Genomic DNA, 25771 nt, shown 5'->3' with positions numbered 1-25771 from the left:
AGATAGTAGGAAGTATTTCTTCAGTCATAAGGCAGTGGAATAGCCTAGAAAATGACGTAGTGGAGGCAGGAACCATACACAGTTTTAAGACGAGGTTTGATAAAGCTCATGGAGCGGGGAGAGAGAGGGTCTAGTAGCAACCGGTGAAGAGGCGGGGCCAGGAGCTAGGACTCGACCCCTGCAACCACAAATAGGTGAGTACAAATAGGTGAGTACACACACACAAAGTATCGTGACAACACCTGGTAACACGGTGCATGTTACACTGTTAGCTCTTAATACCGTTCCTCTGTTCTTTAGCGTGACCAACTACCTCAGTCAACATTCTTCTGTGGCTCTGCTGACATCGTGCGTGCGTGCGTGCGTGCGCGTGCGTGTCTGAAATGATACCTAGTCACCGTTGCATATACTTTAAAACACAATCTTTCCTGCTTCCCATGAAGTATACTTCTCCAAGAGTATACAGTCCATTGTATAACAAAGCATATATGCAAGTCGAAATATAATAAAAAAAAATGAACGTATGTGCCGAGGCGTTTCCTGACATGCTTGAAATTTTAGTTACAATATGCCTAACAATATGAGAATTGTTATTATTATTATTATTTCGTGATGAAATACATTATCAATTCAAAGTTGCTCTCTAAATTACATTTTCAACCGAAATGGAATCAAAACCGGGGGGGGGGGGAGAGGGAATTATATTCTTTTTAATAATAAACAAAAAAGCTAATTACTATTTATTACAATTATTTTTCGAGTGCTTAAAATTAATCTTAATTTACCGATGGATATCATTTTAAATTTTCTTTCGTGAATGGGATTCCAAATTTGCGTTTCATTGCGATAGCGACGTAGAGGGGAGGGATACCATCCCCGAGTGTCTGTGCGAGGAATGTGGCGAGGGATACCTCCCTTAGGGGGGATGTTCTCTGTGAGGGAACCCTCTCCGTGAGAGATACCTGTGAGGTATCCCTCACGGGTATCCTTCGTGAGTCATGTATCCTTCTCGTAGGGAGGGGTCCCTCGAGATCTGCCGCACCTGTGTATTTCAGGTCTGCAACGACTGAATCCACGTCCGAATCCACCAATACGTGTCTGCATATCAGATTATGTCTAAATCTGTCCGACCTCAGCTAAATCCATCTGAGTAAATGGAAATCCTATTTATGAATCCTTTTTAATACGTTTAAATCCGTCTGAAAACTAAAATCTAAATGCGTCTAAAAACATTTTAATACGTCTAAATCCGTCTGAGAAAATCTTAACCCCCCTGTGAATACATCTGAATGCCTATAGGTAGGCATAGATCCTTCCGAGTACGTCTGAACACGGCAGAGCACATCCGAGTTCTTTTGAACCCGTCTTAGACCTAGAGGTATACTATTCTTGTCCCTATACACTGTTGTTGATTCGCCGGTATAATGGCCCGGCCCGGGCTATTATACCGGCGAAGTGGTGGTGTCCCGGCCCTCGCTCCCCGTCGTGGGTGTCTCTCAGACCAATGTCTGCCATGGGAGGAGGTACAAGTATCTCCTCATCGTCTGGGACCAGCAGTCCCCAGGCCTAGCCCCATTCCCCGCCCCCACGGGCTCTGAGGGAGAAGCTAGATACCTTGGGCTGCCACAAACCCACACTGCCGGGCGGGTATAGGTACAACTGGAGTACAGCTTCATCATGCTCCATTTCTGTGTAGAGCTTAAGCTTCTGCTCTGTGTAGAACTCAAGCTGCTACTTTTCTGTGTAAAGCTTGATCAAACTGTTACTGCTTTGTGTAGAGCGTGATCAAGTTTTTTTTCAGCTATGCGTCTTTTCCTCTGGGAAAAATCGGGAGCCACCCACCCACCCACACACACACACACACACAATGATCAGGTTTGAAGAGAACGTTAATTACCTGGTGTGTGTTGCGGGGGTCAACGCCCCCACAGGCAGGGCCCAGAACGGGCCTCCAGTTGCAGCCTGCAGATTAAAATCTTTATTTCTAAAGTGAATTTCTTAAATTTCAGTTCGGTTTTTTTCCGAGCTCTTGATTGTGAAGATGTGTTGAGAGACGTAATATATATATATATATATATATATATATATATATATATATATATATATATATATATATATATATATTAGTTGCGAGTAAGGGTTTTATAAAGACATTATTTTCTGGAGTTCTATGAAAAATCTCCACTAGTATTTAGCCTGTAAATAAGATCGTCCCTTACAGGCAACAATGTATTGGAACAATGTTTATCCTAGTTATCCTTGTAGAATATAAGGGTAATGATTTAATTTTCACTAGGAAACAAAATGAAACAAATATAAAATTACGATCTTTAATGATGAAGTGTTTAATCACAACACTGTTCTTCTCTTCATAAATTATATAGAAAGTACTCCAAAGTGCCTTAATATTGTAGGTACAATTGTTTCACTTTATTTTAAGTCTAAGTCACAGAAATAATTTACATAGAAGTTACACACATTTAATTTCAATGGGAATATCACATTATACATATAATGACGGATCATATGACCTTTTCAAATAATTTAAATCTCAAAACTCAATTCAAGAGAAGGTATAAGAATATGTCTTCTCAAGTCAGAAACAAGGTAATGACCATCGTTAAAACCTTTCCTTAGTAGGCTAAATATTGACTCGATACTCATAATTCAAGCTGTGGCTAAACATGGGTATGTTCAACGACTAAACCTGTCTCCTATAATAAAGTAAATAGACACACGACAAATGTTTGAAAGACGTATACCTCCAAAGACAGCACAAATGATAGACATTATAACTCAGTTTTCCAACAATACACTGAATAAACTAAGAATCACCCCAAACTTGGATTCGCAAAGAAATTGGAAACTTTACCAAGCAGCGAGAGGACAGATATATGTTGTGTACTGAGGGCTGGACCAGGAAGCAGACTGTTTAACTCTGAGTGACACCGTCCACTCTAAGCTACACCTTAAACCAGTTAACAGTAATTGGCCTGATGGTTTCCCGCCATTAGGTGTTTGTTCTCTTCACATAAAAGAAACAGATGCTACCTGTTACAATTCTAATTCTAATAATAATAATAATAATAATAATAAAAATAATAATAATAATAATAATATTATACTAACAGAAATTATAGTACCATGGTAACTATAGTGACAGATAATAATATAAAGCCGAACTTCTTCATTTTAGGTATTAATAAAAATCTTTGAGACAATATAAGTAATAATCATTCTCTGACCGTAAGTAAATATTACATTGTGACCCATTTCCAGGGTGCAACAATAAAATATATATATATATATATATATATATATATATATATATATATATATATATATATATATATATATATATATATATATATATATGTAAAAAGAGAGCAAATGAGAGAGTGGGTGAGATGTTATCAACAAATTTTGTTGAAAATAAGAAAAAGTTTTGGAGTGAGATTAACAAGTTAAGAAAGCCTAGAGAACAAATGGATTTGTGAGTTAAAAATAGGAGAGGAGAGTTATTAAATGGAGAGTTAGAGGTATTGGGAAGATGGAGGGAATATTTTGAGGAATTGTTAAATGTTGATGAAGATAGGGAAGCTGTGATTTCGTGTATAGGACAAGGAGGAATAACATCTTGTAGGAGTGAGGAAGAGCCAGTTGTGAGTGTGGGGGAAGTTCGTGAGGCAGTAGGTAAAATGAAAGGGGGTAAGGCAGCCGGGATTGATGGGATAAAGATAGAAATGTTAAAAGCAGGTGGGGATATAGTTCTGGAGTGGTTGGTGCAATTATTTAATAAATGTATGGAAGAGGGTAAGGTACCTAGGGATTGGCAGAGAGCATGCATAGTTCCTTTGTATAAAGGCAAAGGGGATAAAAGAGAGTGCAAAAATTATAGGGGGATAAGTCTGCTGAGTATACCTGGTAAAGTGTATGGTAGAGTTATTATTGAAAGAATTAAGAGTAAGACGGAGAATAGGATAGCAGATGAACAAGGAGGCTTTAGGAAAGGTAGGGGGTGTGTGGACCAGGTGTTTACAGTGAAACATATAAGAACAGTATTTAGATAAGGCTAAAGAGGTCTTTGTGGCATTTATGGATTTGGAAAAGGCGTATGACAGGGTGGATAGGGGGGCAATGTGGCAGATGTTGCAAGTGTATGGTGTAGGTTACTGAAAGCAGTGAAGAGATTTTACGAGGATAGTGAGGCTCAAGTTAGAGTATGTAGGAAAGAGGGAAATTTTTTCCCAGTAAAAGTAGGCCTTAGACAAGGATGTGTGATGTCACCGTGGTTGTTTAATATACTTATAGATGGGGTTGTAAGAGAAGTAAATGCGAGGGTCTTGGCAAGAGGCGTGGAGTTAAAAGATAAAGAATCACACACAAAGTGGGAGTTGTAACAGCTGCTCATTGCTGATGACACTGTGCTCTTGGGAGATTCTGAAGAGAAGTTGCAGAGATTGGTGGATGAATTTGGTAGGGTGTGCAAAAGAAGAAAATTAAAGGTGAATACAGGAAAGAGTAAGGTTATGAGGATAACAAAAAGATTAGGTGATGAAAGATTGAATATCAGATTGGAGGGAGAGAGTATGGAGGAGGTGAATGTATTCAGATATTTGGGAGTGGACGTGTCAGCGGATGGGTCTATGAAAGATGAGGTGAATCATAGAATTGATGAGGGGAAAAGAGTGAGTGGTGCACTTAGGAGTCTGTGGAGACAAAGAACTTTGTCCTTGGAGGCAAAGAGGGGAATGTATGAGAGTATAGTTTTACCAACGCTCTTATATGGGTGTGAAGCATGGGTGATGAATGTTGCAGCGAGGAGAAGGCTGGAGGCAGTGGAGATGTCATGTCTGAGGGCAATGTGTGGTGTGAATATAATGCAGAGAATTCGTAGTTTGGAAGTTAGGAGGAGGTGCGGGATTACCAAAACTGTTGTCCAGAGGGCTGAGGAAGGGTTGTTGAGGTGGTTCGGACATGTAGAGAGAATGGAGCGAAACAGAATGACTTCAAGAGTGTATCAGTCTGTAGTGGAAGGAAGGCGGGGTAGGGGTCGGCCTAGGAAAGGTTGGAGAGAGGGGGTAAAGGAGGTTTTGTGTGCGAGGGGCTTGGACTTCCAGCAGGCATGCGTGAGCGTGTTTGATAGGAGTGAATGGAGACAAATGGTTTTTAATACTTGACGTGCTGTTGGAGTGTGAGCAAAGTAACATTTATGAAGGGGTTCAGGGAAACCGGCAGGCCGGACTTGAGTCCTGGAGATGGGAAGTACAGTGCCTGCACTCTGAAGGAGGGGTGTTAATGTTGCAGTTTAAAAACTGTAGTGTAAAGCACCCTTCTGGCAAGACAGTGATGGAGTGAATGATGGTGAAAGTTTTTCTTTTTCGGGCCACCCTGCCTTGGTGGGAATCGGCCAGTGTGATAAAAAAAAAATCTATATATTATATATATATATTAAATATATATATATATATATATATATATATATATATATATATATATATATATATATATATATATATATATATATATATATATATATATATATATATATATATATATATATATATATATTGCCTGGGACTACATCTGTGCCGCCACATTGGCAGACACCTACTTGCCATACTCCGAAGCTGAAGGGGGTGGAGCTGCCACCTACAGGGAGACCCAGAAGATCCACAAATATGAAGACCTTCCCCCTTGTTATAACTTCATCCCAATAGGGTCGGAGACCCTTGGAGCGTGGGGCAAGTGTGCTCTAAAGTTCCTCAAAGAGCTCGTCATAGAAACCAAGGACCACAAGGCGACCAGCTTCCTCTTTCAGAGACTCAGTGTTGCGATCCAGAGAGGAAATGCCTGCAGCATTCTGGTCACGCGACCCACCGCCGGGGAGCTGGACGAAGTATTTGAGATGTAACTCTGAGTTATCTATGTTTTACTTTGTTTTGTATTTTTGTGAATGTTTTAACGTATTTTATCTTTAAACAAAATATTTATCATATACAGGGGGTGGTAGGAGAAAATTCTCAAACAGCTTCAGGGAGAACCTTCAGTTTTCCCTGAAGCAAGTTTATTCTTTTCTCTGAGGATGAGGGCCCCTAGAACAGTTCTAGAGGTGGTACCTCCCAGTATATTACATTATATATATATATATATATATATATATATATATATATATATATATATATATATATATATATATATATATATATATATATATATATACACACACACACACGTACGTTATCATGTACAGTATTATGTATAAAATTTCTAACAAGCAGCATTTCTTTTTTGGTAAGACCAGGAGGCGTGGTCTCGGACCGGGCTCTCTGGGGCAATGCTCCCCACTTCCGGAAACGACAAGTAACCTACAGGTACAGACGTGTTTCTGAACAGAAGATGCAGATATACATCTCAGTAAAATGTTCAAACACTGTCAATAAAAATAAAATATTTTCATTTTGTATTTCACTTCGACATAAACATGCCGCTGACAAAGTCATCAACGTAAGACAGCTACACTGCGTTAATTTAATCATGCCAAGGCACGTGTGTTGCAAATTTAATGGTGCAGATTTGTGTTGCAAATCTGACGAGTCAATATATTTCGGGGTCAGCGTGTGTCACTCCAGCAGGAGTCATGTAAACTGAATGGCAGACGATTGTAAACTTGTGCGTTATCTCCACAAACTAGATAACTAGATCAATATTTTTCTTAGTAGGTTGGATATGAGAGAGACCTGCCCAGTATGGGCCAATAAAAATTGTAGTTGCAGCTGTGTCCTTTTATTTAACAGCCAAAAGAAGTGTTGCAGTGTTCCTTATGTTCTAATTACCTCCCCCCCCCCCCTCCCCTTTCCTCGAAGTCCTCCATTATCTGTTACTTAATTATTTCAATTCAAGAGGGACAGAAACGTCATAATGTTCCATTCGTAAGTTGAGGTATTTGTGAATTGTTCCAGCTACGGTACTGTGTTTTTTTTTTTCACTACTTAGAACTTGCTGGCTGTTCATTGGACCATCTTCCCCACGGCCGGGTCTCAGACCAGGCCTATATGACAGCTTTAAGAACTATTAAGAACACACAGGAAAGCCAAGAGTAACAGCAGAAGTCTGTAAGATTCACCCGTCATCTTACGTGTTGATGAGGCGGAGAAGATCAGCAATCCTGCCAGTGCCAAAAAATAAACAGGTATATAAATGTATATCACAGGTATATACACGTATTTCACAGGTATATCACAGGATGGATGGCTGTGGTCTACCAATCTTCTACCTTGTCATTAAAGGAAAAATATACTTCACTTTTAGGCCTGAAATCGACTTCAATATTGCTTTAGGTCTTAGCTTAAAAAGTTACCAAGGAAGGTCTAAATCGCACCTGCAGGTAGGAAGGTTAGGAGAGGTCAGCAGGTGAACCTCCCGTGACAGGTCAAACTCCCGTGACGGAGTCAAACTTCCGTGACAGGTCAGCCGGTTGGCAACCAGGAGAGCTATCGTAAGTGACACGCTGACGGTAACCAGACGGGAGACGATATACTCGCATTATTATCTAGCACGTGGGATTTTGGCTAGAGTATGCATAAAGCAGGTTAAAAGCCGTGTCATGTGCATGTCTTGTACGTGTCCTGTGCGTGTCCTGTTAGCTGTCTAGTTGGGCTGTACCGTCTGTTACGGCTCCTGTCTGTCTCGGCTCCGCCCACGAAGCTGCTCTTAACGTCACAAATTCTGTGTTGGTTATTAAGTTTAGATTAAGTTAGACTGAAATTATTTAGGTTAGATTACGTTAGATTAGCGCTATTTAAGTTAGGTTACGTTTAGATATGAGAGAGAGGCGATAAAAATTCTGACATGCCAACAGAAAACGGGAACCTACGGTGCGCAGTACAAAGATGTAAGTCAGATAATCACTGTTTAAGGCTAAACAGTCACCTATTTCACTGTCCTAATCAACAGTGAAATACTGTGTTATTCAGTGGAAGAATTACTTTGTCAGATCCTGAGCTTAAAACAAAAGAACTCTCCTGGAGCGAAATGTTGCCTTAAAGGCTTCCTCTGCTCGAAACGTCTTTATGGGAAGCCAAGAGCAACAGCCTGGTCAACCAGGCAGGACTACGGGAGAAAGAACTACACACTATTCCTGCTACATAGAGGTAGGTAGAGGCAGTCCATCAGGCATCAGAGTTCAGGAGACATCAGGGCCAAGCAGACATCAGGGCCAAGCAACTATCTGGGCCAAGCAGCCATCAGGGCCAAGCAGCCATCGGGGCCAAGCGGACACCAGGGCCAAACAGACACCAGGGCCAGACAGACACCCCTAGACGCCCCAAGAACTGGAGCTCAGGAGCAACAAAGAGGTAAGCACGCCCTGGAACGACACTAGACAAGGCATGCTGCCCCACTAACCGCTCCACCGGAGACGCCAGCCAGAGAGGCACACAACACTACCCCCCTTACCCTTCCATCCCCAACACCTATCCCTCCCCTCCCCCCTCACCTAGATATATCACCGGCAATAAATCTCAAATTGAAGTTTCAGCGCAAGGTATCCAATTTCTCGGAAATTTATCTCTCTAATATGTTTGATAGAGTGCAATACAAGGTGGCCCCGGCGACGCTTGTCACATAATCAATTTCCTGGGCTGATGTGACCGCTGGACCCAGCCCGGAGTTCTTTCTCCCCCCCCCCCTTTCCTCCAAGGTTCGATTTATCTTAATGAACGGGTGGAGGTGGAAGGTCCGCAGGAGGCGAGGAACGCTGTGCAAATAGTCTCCTTTATTTGTCGAGGCTCCAGACTCCTCTTTTAACCTCCCATCGCTTGAGATATCTCGAAAAATAAATACCTCGGTGTTTTTTGGTGGTCATGCGATAGCCTGAGTGAACATGGGGGACAGGAGGAGGGATGACAAGGGGGAACCGTGGGGAGGATACGGGTGGACACAAGTGGACACGGGGGCCACACAAGACACAGGCAGTATCCGTCGCTCTTCTCATAACAAGTTACCACCTTTATATAAAACGTTTGATATACCTTTGATGAGTTCCCTGAGTTTTTCCACTCCCGGAGGCCGACCATGGGCCAGGTTCGTTTGGTGTTTGGTCAACCAGGCCGTCCAATACCTAATTACTGTGCAACAACCATTTCACTGGAGTTCTACTCGACAAAAGGCCACACGTGTTCCCTACTTGATGGCAGAGAACCTAGAGCAAACACGACAACGACGTAAAAGATACTCAAGATTACTTACAAGCTGGAAATGTGACATGAAACTACACGAGCAGACATTAAGGAACATGCCACGCGTTATACATTATCCCTTAACAAAACTGACTTCAATCCTAGCAAAACTGACTTCAAACCTAGCAAAACTGACTTCAAACCTAGCAAAACTGACTTCAAACCTAGCAAAACTGACTTCAAATTTATTCCTCCATCCTTCATTCCTTAACCTCTCCCTCCCTCGTCCCCTCACCACGCCCTCCCAATCCTTCCCGTTCTTTATCTCCCCTCCCTCTCCCCATTACCCCCCTCCCCCCGAGTCTGCCTCACGACGAGCCGAAGTTGAAGAGTAAAAAGTGATACTTGTGAAGCTCTTACGTCAATCTTCTTCATTTGCTTTGTACCTCTCGCAGTCCTGCCATCCCCTGCCCCTCCTTGCCAGCCCCTGTAATCCCCTGCTCCTCCCTGCCAGCTCCTGTCATCCCCTGCTCCTCCCTGCCAGTTCTTGCCCCTCTCTGCCATCCTCTGCCCCCTTGCCAGCCCTTGCCACATCCTGGGATATCCCTGCCACCCATTGCCACTTCCTGCCACCCAATGCACGTCTCTCAACTCCCTGTCTTCCACTGACACCCCCCTGCCACTCCCTAGCAGCCACCCTTGCAACACCCAACACCCCAGCAAAACCCACCACCCCAGCAACACCCACCACCTCAGCAACACCCACCACCTCAGCAACACCCACCACCCCAGCAACACCCAACACCCCAGCAACAGTCAACACCCCAGCAAATCCCACCATCCCAGCAACACCCACCACCACAGCAACACCCACCACCCCAGCAACACCCAACACCCCAGCAACAACCAACACCCCAGCAAATCCCACCATCCCAGCAACACCCACCACCTCAGCAACACCCACCACCCCAGCAACAACCAACACCCCAGCAAATCCCACCATCCCAGCAACACCCACCACCTCAGCAGCACCCACCACCCCAGCAACACCCACCACCCCAGCAACAACCAACACCCCAGCAAATCCCACCATCCCAACAACACCCAACACCCCAGCAACAACCAACACCCCAGCAACACCCAACACCCAACACCCCAGCAAATCCCACCATCCCAGCAACACCCAACACCCCAGCAAATCCCACCATCCCAGCAACACCCACCACCTCAGCAACACCCACCACCCCAGCAACACCCACCACCCCAGCAACAACCAACACCCCAGCAACACCAAACACCCCAGCAACACCCAACACCCCAGCAACAACCAACACCCCAGCAAATCCCACCGCCCCGCTTTGCTTGGCATTGAATTGACACATCTTGTTCCTGCTTGTTGCAATGTTGACTCTGGCAGCCCCTTCACTCACTGGCATCCACAACTACCCTATCATTCTGCACTGCCACCAACATGTTTTGCTGCCTTCCCTGCCACCACCATGACTTGCCTGCCGTTATGCCATCCCTGCCATCCATGTCGGCTCGGCAAAGTTGCCATTCAATGCATACCTGCCATTTCTTGTCAGTCAGGATCCAATACCTCTCTGGCTTAGCCCTCGTGACATATAACACATGACATGAAACACGATGCTACACATGGCATTCCTTGAACAGCTTTTGATTTGCCTGTGACTGGCTATAGGACTGTCATGTATCATTACATGTATTATGTCATCTTATGTGCCGTGTGTCAGCAATAAATGCATCTCACAGGTTCCATTTTCTAGTCAAGGTTCTAACTTCTAGAGTTAGACGACAACGTGAGCAAGAGGTTTTTTTTCATGTATAATAAACCCTTCAAGATGGCTCCTCGCTCTAAGTTGCATTGTGATCCAATCTCTTCACTATATCCGGCTTACAGTGTCAGGTTGTTACTGTCTGTAAGCCTGCCGGATGCTAGCAGTAACAGCCTGGTTGGCCACGAAGTCAAAGACGGAATCTGGCCTCGGGTGTCTGAAGCAGAACTCTCGATATTGGTCACAGGTGCGTCAGTCATTGCTGTTGCAGATTTCAGTTGCGCTGCCTCCGCTGCAACCGTTGTCTGCCTACTTCAGTTGGTGTTCAATTTTCCAGATTTTCTATGGGTGCTCCATCTTTCAATCTACCCACCGTGGTGTTCCATCTTCCATATAAACTGTGGTGTTCCATCCTCCAGACTTACTACTGTCGTGACCCAAACTTCCCGACTCATAACTGGTGTACCATCCTCCACACGCCAGGTTCCACGTTCTTTAGCAGCATGCTATACCTTCCTGACTCATAGCTGAAGTTTTCCAGTCTCCACATTCTTTAGCGAGGCTTACCACTTCCCGGTTTCATTATTGGGGTATTCCGTCTTCCAGGCTGGTTAATGGTGGACAAAAGCACTTTCAGTTTTCCAAGAATGGCAGCCATAGTTAGCCTCAATTTATCTTAACAGTTTTACAAATTAATGTTACCAAGTTTCTGCTGAACAAGTTAGGGTTATAAAGTTTGTTATATAATGGTCTGCTCTTCCAAGTATCTGTTCCTTCAGTACAAACACATTCCTTCAATGGCCCTCTTTCAGTATAAGGAACGGGACTTTTGTCAATATAAATGCCTGCTCCTTCAATATAAAAGCCTATTCCTTCAGTATAAGGATTTGCTCCTTGAATATATGGACCTGTTCCTTCAATATATGGACCTGTTCCTTCAATATATAAGACCTGTTCCTTCAATATAAGGACCTGTTCCTTCAATATAAGGACCTGTTCCTTCAACATAAGGACCTGTTCCTTCAACATAAGGACCTGTTCCTTCAACATAAGGACCTGTTCCTTCAATATAAGGACCTGTTCCTTCAATATAAGGACCTGTTCCTTCAATATAAGGACCTGTTCCTTCAACATAAGGACCTGTTCCTTCAACATAAGGACCTGTTCCTTCAACATAAGGACCTGTTCAACATAAGGACCTGTTCCTTCAATATAAGAACCTGTTCCTTCAACATAAGGACCTGTTCCTTCAACATAAGGACCTTTTCCTTCAATATAAGGACCTGTCTCAATAAAAAGGCCTGGTCTTTCAATATGAGGGTCTGGTCCTTCAAAATAAAGGGACTGGTCCAGCAATGTAAGGGCCTGGTTCTTAAATAGACATGCATGTCACCTACATACCAGCCACTTGCTTCACTACATCCATGCCACCACATACACCTCACGTGAGAATTCCAGAGGCTTTATTTCCAGTAGCCACTTTCTCTCCATCAACATTAACCTCAATTCGACAGTCTCTTACCCTCATCCATTCTCTCCTTACCTCCATCTTTCTTTCCTCCCTTCCTTCCCCTCCCCTGCTCTCCTTACCTTCTTCAAGCCCCTCTCCACCTCTGAGGTAATCATTGTCTAAATGAAAGCTGTTCCCAGTGTCAATACTGGGAACAAAAGTTCTGTGTTCTCTCTTAACAGTAAATTGGACAATAACGTAGTGGCCTCTACTGAAACACTGCCAAGCCCTTGTGAGCCCCCGCCCTTCCTTCCCTTTGACCAACCTTACCTTGAGTTTTACTCTGAATGGATTTCAGGGATAGCAGCGCCCAGGTCTCAGACCAGGCCTCTTGGTTGTTGGCCTGATCGACCAGTCTGTTGGTGCCAGTTCAAGGAAAGTCAAACATTCCCAGAAGTTCAGAAGCTTGACTGAATTTATATGGGCAGTGCAGATTCTCTTCACGTTGAGAGGATATGTAAAATAAATCCCGTGAAAAGCAGAGAAGCCATGGACATAACAGAGAACAGTGTCAATATCTGTAGTCCAACCTATCAACAGATATTATAAATATTGCCGGAACAAGTGTAGAAGTCTTCAAGGGGAAACTGAATCACTGCCTCCACAAACTGTCAGATTAACCAGGCTGTGATGGTTATTTGGGCCAGCGGGTAGCTAACAATAACAGCCTCGTTGAACACGCACTCGACAAGGAAACTCGGCTAAGGCCGGAATAATAACGTAGGAAAAGCCCTGGAGAACAGTCATAGGTATATCACAGGGAAATCACACGAGGGGAAGTGCAAGGGTGAGCATCAAAAGCTGCAGGTACTGGGTGACGGGGCTCGCGTGACCAGGGAAGGTTGCCATGCAGAAGTCATAGAAGACCATCCTTACAGCCCACAATAAGAGATTCTGAGAAATTTTAATTGTCGAGAGCAGACTCGTGGATCCTGGAAGAGGAATGCAAGAAAAAATGCACAAGACTCTTCACTCTCCTTCACTGCCACTGCTGCCGCCGCCTTCCTTCCTTCCTTCTTCCCTCCTTTACTGTCTTCGCCTGACACCGGGCTCTGAACCACTATTTTCAATCCTTCACTTCCTACATCTTTCCTCTTTCACTACCTTCCTCTCATCTTTTTATTCTTAATACTATATACATAACACAGCACATAAATACAGAACACGTTGAAAAGCTTGAACAGTAAACAAAGCGTACACACACATTAGCATAACACGACTCTCGAAATCATAATGACACGATTGCAAACAAACCATACCACGGGCAGGGATAGAACCCGCGAGTTTTGAGACTCTGATCGCGGGTTCTATCCCCGCCTGTGACATGGTTTGCAAGCATAACAAAATACTCAGTATCGCAAGGCACTTCTAGCGCTTTTTCTGTTTCCCATCCTGATAGTGGGCATAGATAAGAATGCTAGCCACAGCTTCGTATTATCACTGGTGGATCTCAAAATAAACAGGAAAACCACCTCGGTAGAAGACACGAAGAAACTGCAAAAAAAGTAGAGAATAACATGACGTTCAGTGATGCCAAGTTCCAACTGCTTCGGTATGGAAAGAATGAAGAACTCAAAAAAGACACAGCACACAAAACGCAAGGTTACCAAACTGAAGAAAAATAGTGAAGGACCTGGGTGTAATATCAGCTGACTTATCTTTTGAAGAACGCAATATGGCAAACGTCACGAGAGTCAGAAAAATGACGGGGTGGATAATGAGAACTTTCAAAACAAAGGAAGTAATGAAAATGGTGACAGTTGAAATCGCTTGTGTTTTCTCCGAGTATTGTTCAGTGTTGACGGATCTGTTCAGGGCAGGAAAAACAAAAGAGCTGGAAAATTTACGGCCCTCGGAGAGCCAATAAAGCATTTGAATTACAAGGAACCACTCAAACTCGTAACTATGTATTTACTGGCGAGGAAAAGGGGAGAAATACAAGATAAGTGTGAAATGTACTTCAGGCCTAGTTCCATAAGATACTGAAGTGAGAGATTTGGTAGAAAATGTGCAATAAATAGAGTGGAAAGTAGGGGCGTAGTGTGGGCACAATAAGAGAACACTGTATCAACATCCATAGGCCTAGACTATTTAATATCCTACCAGAAGTGATCAGAGAGACTGTTCAGACAAGAGAAGTCTTTAAGTACTGACACGTACCTCCATAAAGTGCTGTATCAACCTGGCTGTGACTGATATACGGACCAGCAGGCCCACGACCAGTAGCAGCCTGGTTGACCAAGCAAGCGCCAGATAAGCCTAGCTTATCTGGCGCCTCGGCTAGGCGCTCATACTTATTCTGTAGTCTAGCTGTGTGGATAGTTTATATATTATATATATATATATATATATATATATATATATATATATATATATATATATATATATATATATATATATATATATATATATATAATCTGTTTTGGCCCGCCTTACGGTGAGAAAACGCATGACACTTTAGGCCACTAGACCACACAATCCTTAACAATGGTGCATCCAGCCAAGCTAGATGTTGTATCCACCATCGAAGGACATACGGTGGTGTGGACGCCTCTGAGCTAATTTCATTCTACTCCGTTTGTGTACTAGCTCAACAAGCAGTATATTATATTACTGTACCCACGGAACAAGTGGTATTAATCAATAACAACACTGCATTAGCCAAAGAGTCGAACCCATGCTGCTTTGGCCCGCCTCATGGTACACAAACAGGGAGCAGAATGAAATGACCTCAGAGGTCTCCACACCACCGTATGTCCTTCGATGGTTACCTGGAGGTTATTCCGGGGATCAACGCCCCCGCGGCCCGGTCCATGACCAGGCCTCCCGATGGATCAGGGCCTGATCAACTAGGCTGTTACTGCTGGCCGCACGCAGTCCGACGTACGAGCCACAGCCCGGCTGATCCGGCACTGACTTTAGGTATCTGTCCAGCTCCCTCTTGAAGGCAGCCAGGGGTTTATTGGCAATTCCCCTAATGCTTGATGGGAGGCTGTTGAACAGTTTTGGGCCCCGGACACTTATGGTGTTTTCTCTTAGTGTACCAATGGCGCCCCTACTTTTTATTGGCGGCATTTTGCATCGCCTGCCCAGTCTTTTACTTTCGTAGGGAGTGATTTCTGTGTGCAGATTTGGGACCATTCCTTCCAAGGTTTTCCAAGTGTAGATTATGATATATCTCTCCCTCCTGCGTTCCAACGAGTACAAGTCAAGTGCTTCCAAGCGTGGTGGGTACAGCATCTAGCTTGGCTGGATGCATCATTGTTAAGGATTGTGTGGTCTAGTGGTCTAAAGTGTTATGCGTTTTCTCTCACCATGAGGCGAGCCAAAACAGCATGGGTTCGACTCCTTGGCTAGTGCAGTGTTGTTATTGATCAATACCACTTGTTCCGTGGGTACAATAATTTATATATATATATATATATATATATATATATATATATATATATATATATATATATATATATATATATATATATTATATATATATATATATATATATATATTATATATATATATATATATATATATATATATATATATAATCATATATATATAGAGAGAGAATCAAAATCAAATAAAAAATATATGCATAAAAAGCCGGATGGAATATGCAACTTGCTGGAGCCCGGATGCTAGATGACACCAACACCAGGTGGCCAAATAACCAGATGACTTACTGTGTTGAAATTGTCCCATAACCGAGTGTGAGGGAAATGGTAACTAGGGCGGTAAACAAGCTAAATTAACCATGGTGGACCGCATGGCACATGGACCGGATATGGACCAGCTTAAAGGGCGATTACTGAGGTTCACGGTGATATCCTTCGCGTAAACACGAAGGATTTTTTGCAGCTATGAGAGGTAATATTGCACCAACAGTCTGGTTGATCAGGTTAGCAACCGGAAAGCCTGTTTTGGGACTGGGCCGCGGAGGGGGGGGGAGCAGGGGTGACTAAATCGACTCCTGGCAGACTTTAGGTCGACTCCAAGTAGATGGCAATACTATTAAAAAAAAAATCCTCTCCCATATCGTTAGTCACGCAAACAACAAAACATCAACATGAGAAACAAACAAAACACCTGCAACACAAGCAACAAAATATGCAACACAAACACTAAACTGATGAAATGCAAGGGAAAAAAATCAGTACAACAGAGGATGTCGGCTGCAGCATGCAAATTCATATCTTATGATGATGTGAGGGCGGAGAAAATGGTGAGGGATATATATATATATATATATATATATATATATATATATATATATATATATATATATATATATATATATATATATATATATATATATCAAATAAATAGAACAAAAGGAACAAGTGTAAGACTTGGAATAATTATGTTAGCTGACATTTCTGTCAAAGAAGATAAGACAAAGGTCACGACAACCAGGAGGATGACAGGGTGGGTATTGAGAATCTTCAGAACCTGCAAATTCTGTATCAGAGTACACAGTACTTTTCGCATGTTTGCGAATTAAGCATTTCAAATCTCTTTCGTTGTCCACTGCATGTGGCAGGATTTGATGAAATAACTTTGAAAAAAGATGACCCGGGGTATGGGGAAACATCGTCTACCTCCGGCTAGGCGCCCATACTTATCTGGGATCCGGCTCCGTGGTAAAGTACTGTGTACTCTAATACAGAGTTTGCAGGTTCGAGTCCTGCTGTGGACGTAGAGACAATGTTTGTAAATAATTTCGCCTGTTTGTAAATTGTTAAGCAGATCAATAATATATATATATATATATATATATATATATATATATATATATATATATATATATATATATATGGTTAAAAACATGGTGGGCATTATCTGGTGTGGAGGGGCACCATCTGGCGTGGAGGGGTACCATCTGGCGTGGAGGGGCGTGTTATGGTAGGACGTAGGTATTCCCACCACCTCCTTCAAATGACCAGAGTCACGGAGGTAAACAAAGTCAAGCCAGGAGTCTCGACCCTCCTCGCCCCCGCCCTTCCCACCCATTCACCATGTCCTCACCACACTCCATCACCCTCTCCCCATCCTCCAAACACCACTACATATACTCTCTACAGCATCTCACTCTTTACAAATCCTCTTATACACAAAGATGGTGAAGGTTACGGATCCCAAGATCCCTTTCCTCCCAGACACTAGCAAAGGCAAGTTGCAGCCTCGACGTCTGCAATGATACAACAACGAGATACGAAATACACGAAGCATTTATCCTGTAACTTAAACTGTTGCTTTCCCCGACAGAACCTCACTGACCCAGTCTCCGGAACCCACAGAACCACAATGAACCAGCCTCATGCACCCAAAGAACCACAATGAACCAGCCTCATGCACCCAAAGAACCACAATGAACCAGCCTCATGCACCCAAAGAACCACAATGAACCAGTCTCATGGACCCACAGAACAACACTGAACCAGTCTCATGCACCCACAGAACCACACTGAACCAGTCTCATGCACCCACAGAACCACACTGAACCAGTCTCATGCACCCACAGAACAACACTGAACCAGTCTCATGCACCCAAAGAACCACACTGAACCAGCCTCATGCACCCACAGAACCACAATGAACCAGCCTCATGCACCCACAGAACCACAATGAACCAGCCTCATGCACCCACAGAACCACAATGAACCAGCCTCATGCACCCAAAGAACCACAATGAACCAGTCTCATGCACCCACAGAACAACACTGAACCAGTCTCATGCACCCACAGAACCACAATGAACCAGCCTCATGCACCCAAAGAACCACAATGAACCAGCCTCATGCACCCAAAGAACCACAATGAACCAGCCTCATGCACCCACAGAACCACAATGAACCAGCCTCATGCACCCACAGAACCACAATGAACCAGCCTCATGCACCCACAGAACCACAATGAACCAGCCTCATGCACCCACAGAACCACAATGAACCAGTCTCATGCACCCACAGAACCACACTGAACCAGCCTCATGCACCCACAGAACCACAATGAACCAGTCTCATGCACCCACAGAACCACACTGAACCAGCCTCATGCACCAACAGAACCACAATGAACCAGCCTCATGCACCCAAAGAACCACAATGAACCAGCCTCATGCACCCACAGAACCACAATGAACCAGCCTCATGCACCCACAGAACCACAATGAACCAGCCTCATGCACCCACAGAACCACAATGAACCAGTCTCATGCACCCACAGAACCACACTGAACCAGCCTCATGCACCCACAGAACCACAATGAACCAGCCTCATGCACCCAAAGAACCACAATGAACCAGCCTCATGCACCCAAAGAACCACAATGAACCAGCCTCATGCACCCAAAGAACCACAATGAACCAGCCTCATGCACCCAAAGAACCACACTGAACCAGTCTCATGCACCCACAGAACCACACTGAACCAGTCTCATGCACCCAAAGAACCACAATGAACCAGCCTCATGCACCCAAAGAACCACAATGAACCAGCCCCATGCACCCAAAGAACCACACTGAACCAGTCTCATGCACCCAAAGAACCACAATGAACCAGCCTCATGCACCCAAAGAACCACAATGAACCAGCCTCATGCACCCAAAGAACCACACTGAACCAGTCTCATGCACCCAAAGAACCACAATGAACCAGCCTCATGCACCCAAAGAACCACAATGAACCAGCCTCATGCACCCAAAGAACCACACTGAACCAGTCTCATGGACCCAAAGAACCACACTGAACCAGTCTCATGGACCCAAAGAACCACACTGAACCAGTCTCATGGACCCAAAGAACAACACTGAACCAGTCTCATGGACCCAAAGAACAACACTGAACCAGTCTCATGGACCCAAAGAACCACACTGAACCAGTCTCATGGACCCAAAGAACAACACTGAACCAGTCTCATGGACCCAAAGAACAACACTGAACCAGCCTCATGGACCCAAAGAACCACACTGAACCAGTCTCATGGACCCAAAGAACAACACTGAACCAGTCTCATGGACCCAAAGAACAACACTGAACCAGTCTCATGGACCCACAGAACAACACTGAACCACTACAATAATTTTCGTTTATTGCTGTGAGAGAAAATAAATAAAATATTATTCTGAAGGTGAGAAGAGGATTTGAAGAAATAAATGAGGAAGGTGAGGAGAAAGAAGCGAGGAAGGTGAAAAGAATCATACGAAGTGGTGAGGAGAAATATGAGAAGAAGCAGGTGTAGAGAGTTTTTGTTAAAAATAAATGGAATCTTAAAGTGCACTCCCTCCCTCTCACCTACACACACACACACACACACACACACACACACACACACACACACACACACACACACACACACATACACACACACACACACACACACACACACATACACACACATACACACACACACACACACACACACACACACATCCAGATACATACCCAACACACCACACACGCAGAGAGAGGGTTCCTCTAAGCTTATACCAAAATATCAATAATGTAATCAAGAACATTATCACATATGTGCACTGATAAATGTAATTATCAATTACAATAAATTATTTTTTGCAAAACTTAACTGTCTATGCCAGGTCACGGTCTGGGCTGAGGGGGGCGTTGACCCCCCGAAGCCCCCTCCAGGTATACTCCAGGTACGCCGAGTGTGGAAGCAATCACAACTCCAGCAAAAATTAGAAAACAACAACAAACGAAAAGAACAACAATAGCCAAGAACAGTAAATACCAGCCTGACACAATTAAACCGAATAAGGATAAAGAAAAATCGCAAGTCGAGCTTTTATTAAGCGAGGTGATAAAAGGCATTAGACAAAAGAGGGATGAGAAAATGATCGACAACCGCTGATCTGCGAGTCTGCCAGTTAGTCAGCACAGGAAGCTGCAAAAGTGGATCGTCTAAGAATTGTTCAGCAGCCTTGGTGATACACCTGAAGTTTACTTGAAGACGGTTTCAAGAACGAGAGGGGCGAGTCGAAGTTCCTGCGGCCCGGTCCCAGATCAGGTCTCCTGGTGAAGTACCTGGTCAACCAAGTTTTGGTTAACTTTTAACCTACGCATCCACGATGTTTATCTCATTATTATCATGATCAAGTTTAACCTAGCTCTAACGAACTTTCTTTAATCTACGTATCCATGATATTTATTTCATCCTTATCCTGATGCAGCCTCCCCATCTCTACCGAGTGCCTTCTATACCAACACATCTCTATCCTCACCATGTTTCCTTCTTCTCGTTCTAAGTACTTCTAGGAATTTCGGTGAAGGAAAGAGACAGGTGTAGCGGAAGCCTTTAACGCAGCAACGTTTCGCTCTCCGTTGAACGTTGTAGTGTCACTGATTTGGTAGAGCTCTGCATAGAAACGTTGTCACAAAGGCTGCTCGCCACCTGTATTTTTTCCTTTGACATCGGCAATGCGCTTCGTATCCCAGAACTCTCTCTCTGCTCTTCCCCACACCTATTGATTTACATTCTTCCTTGTTGCTATTATTGATGGCCACTTCATTCTCTTTCCCCCTAGTCCCTACTTTCTGGCTATTTCTGCCCTTTCAGTCGCGTGTAGACACAAAAGTTAACACTTGCCTAACATACTTCCACTAAATAACGTCAGACGAGTTTCTTCTAGGCTGACAGTCCTTACCAGGGTGACACTGCTGCTGTTAGTCTACATATCTCACATACGCCTGCCCACCTACGGCATCTGGGCATGTCTATGGTTGCAGAGATGCAAATGCAAATATCAGGCTGACTAGGCGGTCAATAAGTGTGACCTTAAGTCGGGAAAGGAGGATTGAACAGCCCTCGAAACCAGTCACAGGTATCCACAAACGTATACTATACAACTGTTGAAAATTATGCTAATTTCATTAAACCTTATCGTACAATTACATAATAATAAATAATTGAATAAAGTGGAGTGTGTTTTCTTTGGGTCACCCTGCCTTGGCGGGGACGGCCAAGTTTAATACTACTACTACTATTAGTATTACTACTACTACTACTACTAATAATAATAATAATAATAATAAAATAAAAACTGAAAATTATAATGAGCAACATAAAATAACAAAGTTATCAGTGAAGGAAGAATCCTGAAGTGTTTTCCCGGTAAGTTCATTATTAAATTCTGCAGAAGCAGCAGAGTGCAGCCTCCGCTACAGTTCCTGAACAGAACAGTAGTCAAGCCTCCACTACAATGACCGAGCAGGAACGCGAAACCACCACCACAACAGTCACTGAACAGAAGAACAGTACAGCCTCCACAAGATCCAATGAAAGAACAGTGCAGCCTCCGCTACAGTGACTAAGCAGGAACGTAAAACCACCACCACAACAGCCACTGAACAGAAAGGCACAGTGAAGTCTTCACTACATTGACATTGCCTTCACTGAACACAGGCAAATGAATATACCATTTGTTTATGGCCGTTTCTTAGAAGGTAATGGCAAAGCGAGAGCATTGTGCAGCTGTCACAGCTCACTCCTCTCACTGTGTCGAGAAATAATATTGGAATACACTGTCGTCCAGTGGTTTTATCAACATGGTGAAGAAGTGGTCTCAAACATGCTTTACCAGAGAGCTTTTACAAGCCATTTCGAACTAAATATGGCTTTTCTCAAATCTATAAACACTTGATAAATGCAATTACGCGAGTTTCAATTCCTGGAACATAAACATTAAAGTTTTTGGGAGGTAAGGAGTTACCTGGAGAGGATTTCGAGGGTCAACGCCCCCGCGGCCAGGAGTGTTGGGGATTCGAACAGGCGACCTGTCACAACCAGATCGATTCCCCAGTACTCACGCATTTCTTTTTTACTTTTACTCATTTTGTAATTGTATTTGCTTACCTGTGACTGGCTTTTAAGACCAGGCTTCAGTGCTAACAGTCTGGTCAACCAGGCTGCTGGTGCTACTGGCCCGCAGGTCCACACAGCAAATGTAAGTAAGTTTATTTAGGTACAGGTACACATAAGTACAATTATTATACCTATCAACATGTGTAAATTATCTAGGATAACCCCAAAGTAGAGGTTCAGTTTCCTTTTGGTAGTTTTAACCTTTGTAGGGGCATACAAAACGAAGGTACAAAGGTAATTCACAACGTGCAAATTGGAAATGCAAGATGCAACACTTTTCGGTCTATCCAGGACCATTATCAAGATCCCAAGATGCCTTAAAGAAACCTCCGGTTTACTCCAATGTTTCCTTTTCACTGGTGATGTCACAACGTAGGTAATCAGTCCCTCAACCAGGCTGAGGGACTAATTACCTCAAACTCCTCCTCTCCTCACCCATCTCTGCGTTGTATTGGACTGATGAAGCCACTCTGTGGCGAAACATTTCCTTAATGAAGATTACCATGTGTTGCATAAGTGTCTCGATCTTCAGCTATAGTAATCTTGCCATTGTCTCCACCAGCTGTGGATTGTCAGAGTTGAGGTATTATGACTTACTCATCACATGAAAGTAACTTGAGGGCACGAACAGCAAGCGTAAATAAACCATCACTTTAGTAACAATTACGTCATTTTCTTCTACAAATGCAACAACTTGGAAAATAAAGTGTGTGTTCTCCACTCACCTTCAAGCCCCTGTGAAGATGACTTCGCCCAAGGGATACACTTTCAGAGGAGGCAAAGCGTACCCTGTCTGTTTAACCCCGTGCCCATGTGAGGGGCCTGTCTGTGCCCATGTGAGACGCGAGTGTGCAGGTGTGAAAGCCGGGATAGGCTTTGTCTATGCACCGTCTATGCCCGTCCATGCTTTCTAAGGTCTGTCTGTGCCCATCTTAGGCAAATTTTTGGCCGTTTTGGGCAAGTATGTGACCATGTGTGTTTCGTTTATGATCGTCTAATGCCCATATGGTCCTCGCCCCCGTGCCCGCCGTGCCCACGGGGCGTGCTGCATTACCAACAGCCAGGACGCCCTCCACCCTCACTCAAACTCCTAAGGACCTCTTGTCCGCTTCTCAAGGGCCATCCTAGCCCATGGAAGGAACCTGGGTATAAGGGATGTGGCAGAGGGAGGGGATAGGGGGGTTATGGGTATGGGAGGAGAGGATGGGGGCATTTGAGAGAAAGTTGGGGGTTGAAGAGGGCACAAGTTATGCAGAGAGGTGAGCCAGGCAAGTTTCCTTCTTTAAGAAGAGTCAGCTGCTGGTAGCATCCACCAGCCTGTATCTGGCCCTCGGCCCGAACAAACACTCCTCAACAAGAGATTTGCCACATCATATTGACGGATTTATCTCCGCTACACCCAAACCCGAGTCAAACCACCGTTGATAAAGCTTCCAACTCCATTTAGGTCGAATCCTCTTGTCATTCGTGCAAAGATTTCAGATCTGTGGCATACCTGTGACCGCTTTCAAGGATTATTTTGCCTTTGCAGACCCTAAACACGAAACAATGGCCTCCACGTGGCATGGTCTGGTAACTCGGAGATGACACTAAGACTGACAGTGGTCGCATATGACAAGGCCCAAAAGATCAGAAATCAGTGATGCTGTTCTGTCTTGGCATCCTTAATAGAGGAGGAGGGGTGCACTGATGTTGGTGAAGAGATCGTGATTCAAGGAATTGTATCTCCACTTCCTTGGATCAAACCGTCTCTCATTCCTCTACTATCCTGAAGAGGTCCTGAAGTTTTAGGTCAACACTCTCAAGAAACCTTGCATCTACCTGTACCTGTGATATACCTGTAACCAATATCAAGGACTTGTTTACTGCACAGAGCAGAACGTTCATAAACTAAATCGGCCTTATAAATTTAGTCAAACATTTAAATTATTGGAACGCTTGAAGCACCTCGAACTGTGCTCCCTGGAACAGGCGAGAAATACCTATCGATTTTACACCTGGAAAATTTTGAAGGATCTGGTTTCAAATCTGCAAATTACCCTTACGTGCTAGAGCGAAAGTGTATAACAAACTAGATGAAAAAACAGGGGAGCCAGGAGCACAAAACAAAGAGTTCTATATGAACATCCGTGAATCACGATTATTCAACCCGTTGGCAGAAGTTATCAGAAACACTGCCGAAACAAGCGTAGTTCTCAAGAGGGAAACCGGATCACTACTTCTCCCAAGTGCAGGATCAACCAGGCTGTGTGCGCCAGCGGACCACCAACAGCCAGGCTCCAGGTAAGACTACAAGGATAAAGAGCGGAAAAACTCGAAATTGGTCACAGGTGAATCACATTACGCCACTTGAATGCAAAATGTTAGTGAGAAAGAAGCAAGAGAAGACTCACGGCTTCAGTGTGGATGGGGTGGACGGCAAACAGCAGGGAGGCCACGAAGCTTGACAGTTCTGGCAGGAACATGCTGCACATCCTGCAACACAGACGCAAAATGTTAACACCTTGCAACACAGATATGAAAAGTTAATACAACATTTAACGCTCTTCAACACAAATATAAGCAAATAAAACAACACTTAGCAACCTGAAACACAAATATAAAACAACCTACGATATAAATACATTTTAATATAACCTGCAATACAAATATTAGATGCTAATATAACCTGCAACACATATACTATAAATGCTAATACAACATACAACACAAATACAAGATGTAATACAACCTACAACAGATCAACACTGCAAGCATTTTGCACGCAGCAAAAAGGTTTTATCAAAAAAACTTTAAACCCCTTAAACCTTCTGAATGTAAAGGCTTTCATATTCGTGACTGTCTATCAAATTATAAATTTACAGTAAATTCCCTGTAAACCCGTAATCCTGTGTATCATACAAAGGGAGTTTGCTGAGCTAAAAAAAATAATCTCTTTTAAGCATAGGAGACAAAGATTTTTTCTGGAAATTACTTTAGTTTTCCCTTTCGTATCATTCTACTGGCAGGTCCAACCCCCGGCCACCTGCGACGTTGCCCTCAACTGCTTCACCTCTAGTCTGGCTCATATATGATATTCGTTCCTTAGCCTGGCTGGCTGATTAGCTGACGGAGGATCAAGCCACCACCACTACTCCTTGCACTGATGAAGCATTTCACACTAATTAAAAGTGCAGCAAGTTCCATCCAGCAACAACAACACAAAATCAGCAGCAACAACAACAACAACACTCGGCCACTTCACAACCAACCAGTCCAGTTATTCTCCACAATTAACACCATATTTTACACTCTTTTTCACCTCCTAACAACCCACTTTTCTATGAAAAGATTAACCCATCCTCCCTCAATCATCACTACTGCCGTAGAAATGCTATATATATATATATATATATATATATATATATATATA

At 43.6% G+C, this 25771-nt stretch overlaps 1 protein-coding gene across 1 annotated transcript in view; it reads right to left on the bottom strand.

The window, feature by feature from the left end:
- Nucleotides 1–25771, bottom strand: part of LOC128696585 (protein O-mannosyl-transferase Tmtc3) — a 450963-nt gene that overhangs the window by 390336 nt on the left and 34856 nt on the right. The window contains exons 2-3 of the mRNA XM_070094627.1: nt 24973–25027; nt 24753–24862 (exon numbers count right to left, since the gene is read on the bottom strand). Coding sequence (XP_069950728.1) covers nt 24753–24862; nt 24973–25027 — 165 coding nt within the window. The remainder of the gene's footprint in view (nt 1–24752; nt 24863–24972; nt 25028–25771) is intronic.

This window comes from Cherax quadricarinatus, chromosome 47 (assembly GCF_038502225.1).
Source record: "Cherax quadricarinatus isolate ZL_2023a chromosome 47, ASM3850222v1, whole genome shotgun sequence".
In the NCBI taxonomy this organism is placed as follows: domain Eukaryota; kingdom Metazoa; phylum Arthropoda; class Malacostraca; order Decapoda; family Parastacidae; genus Cherax; species Cherax quadricarinatus.
The sequence above is the reverse complement of the archived record's forward strand: the minus strand, read 5'-3'. Positions and strand labels throughout refer to the sequence as shown.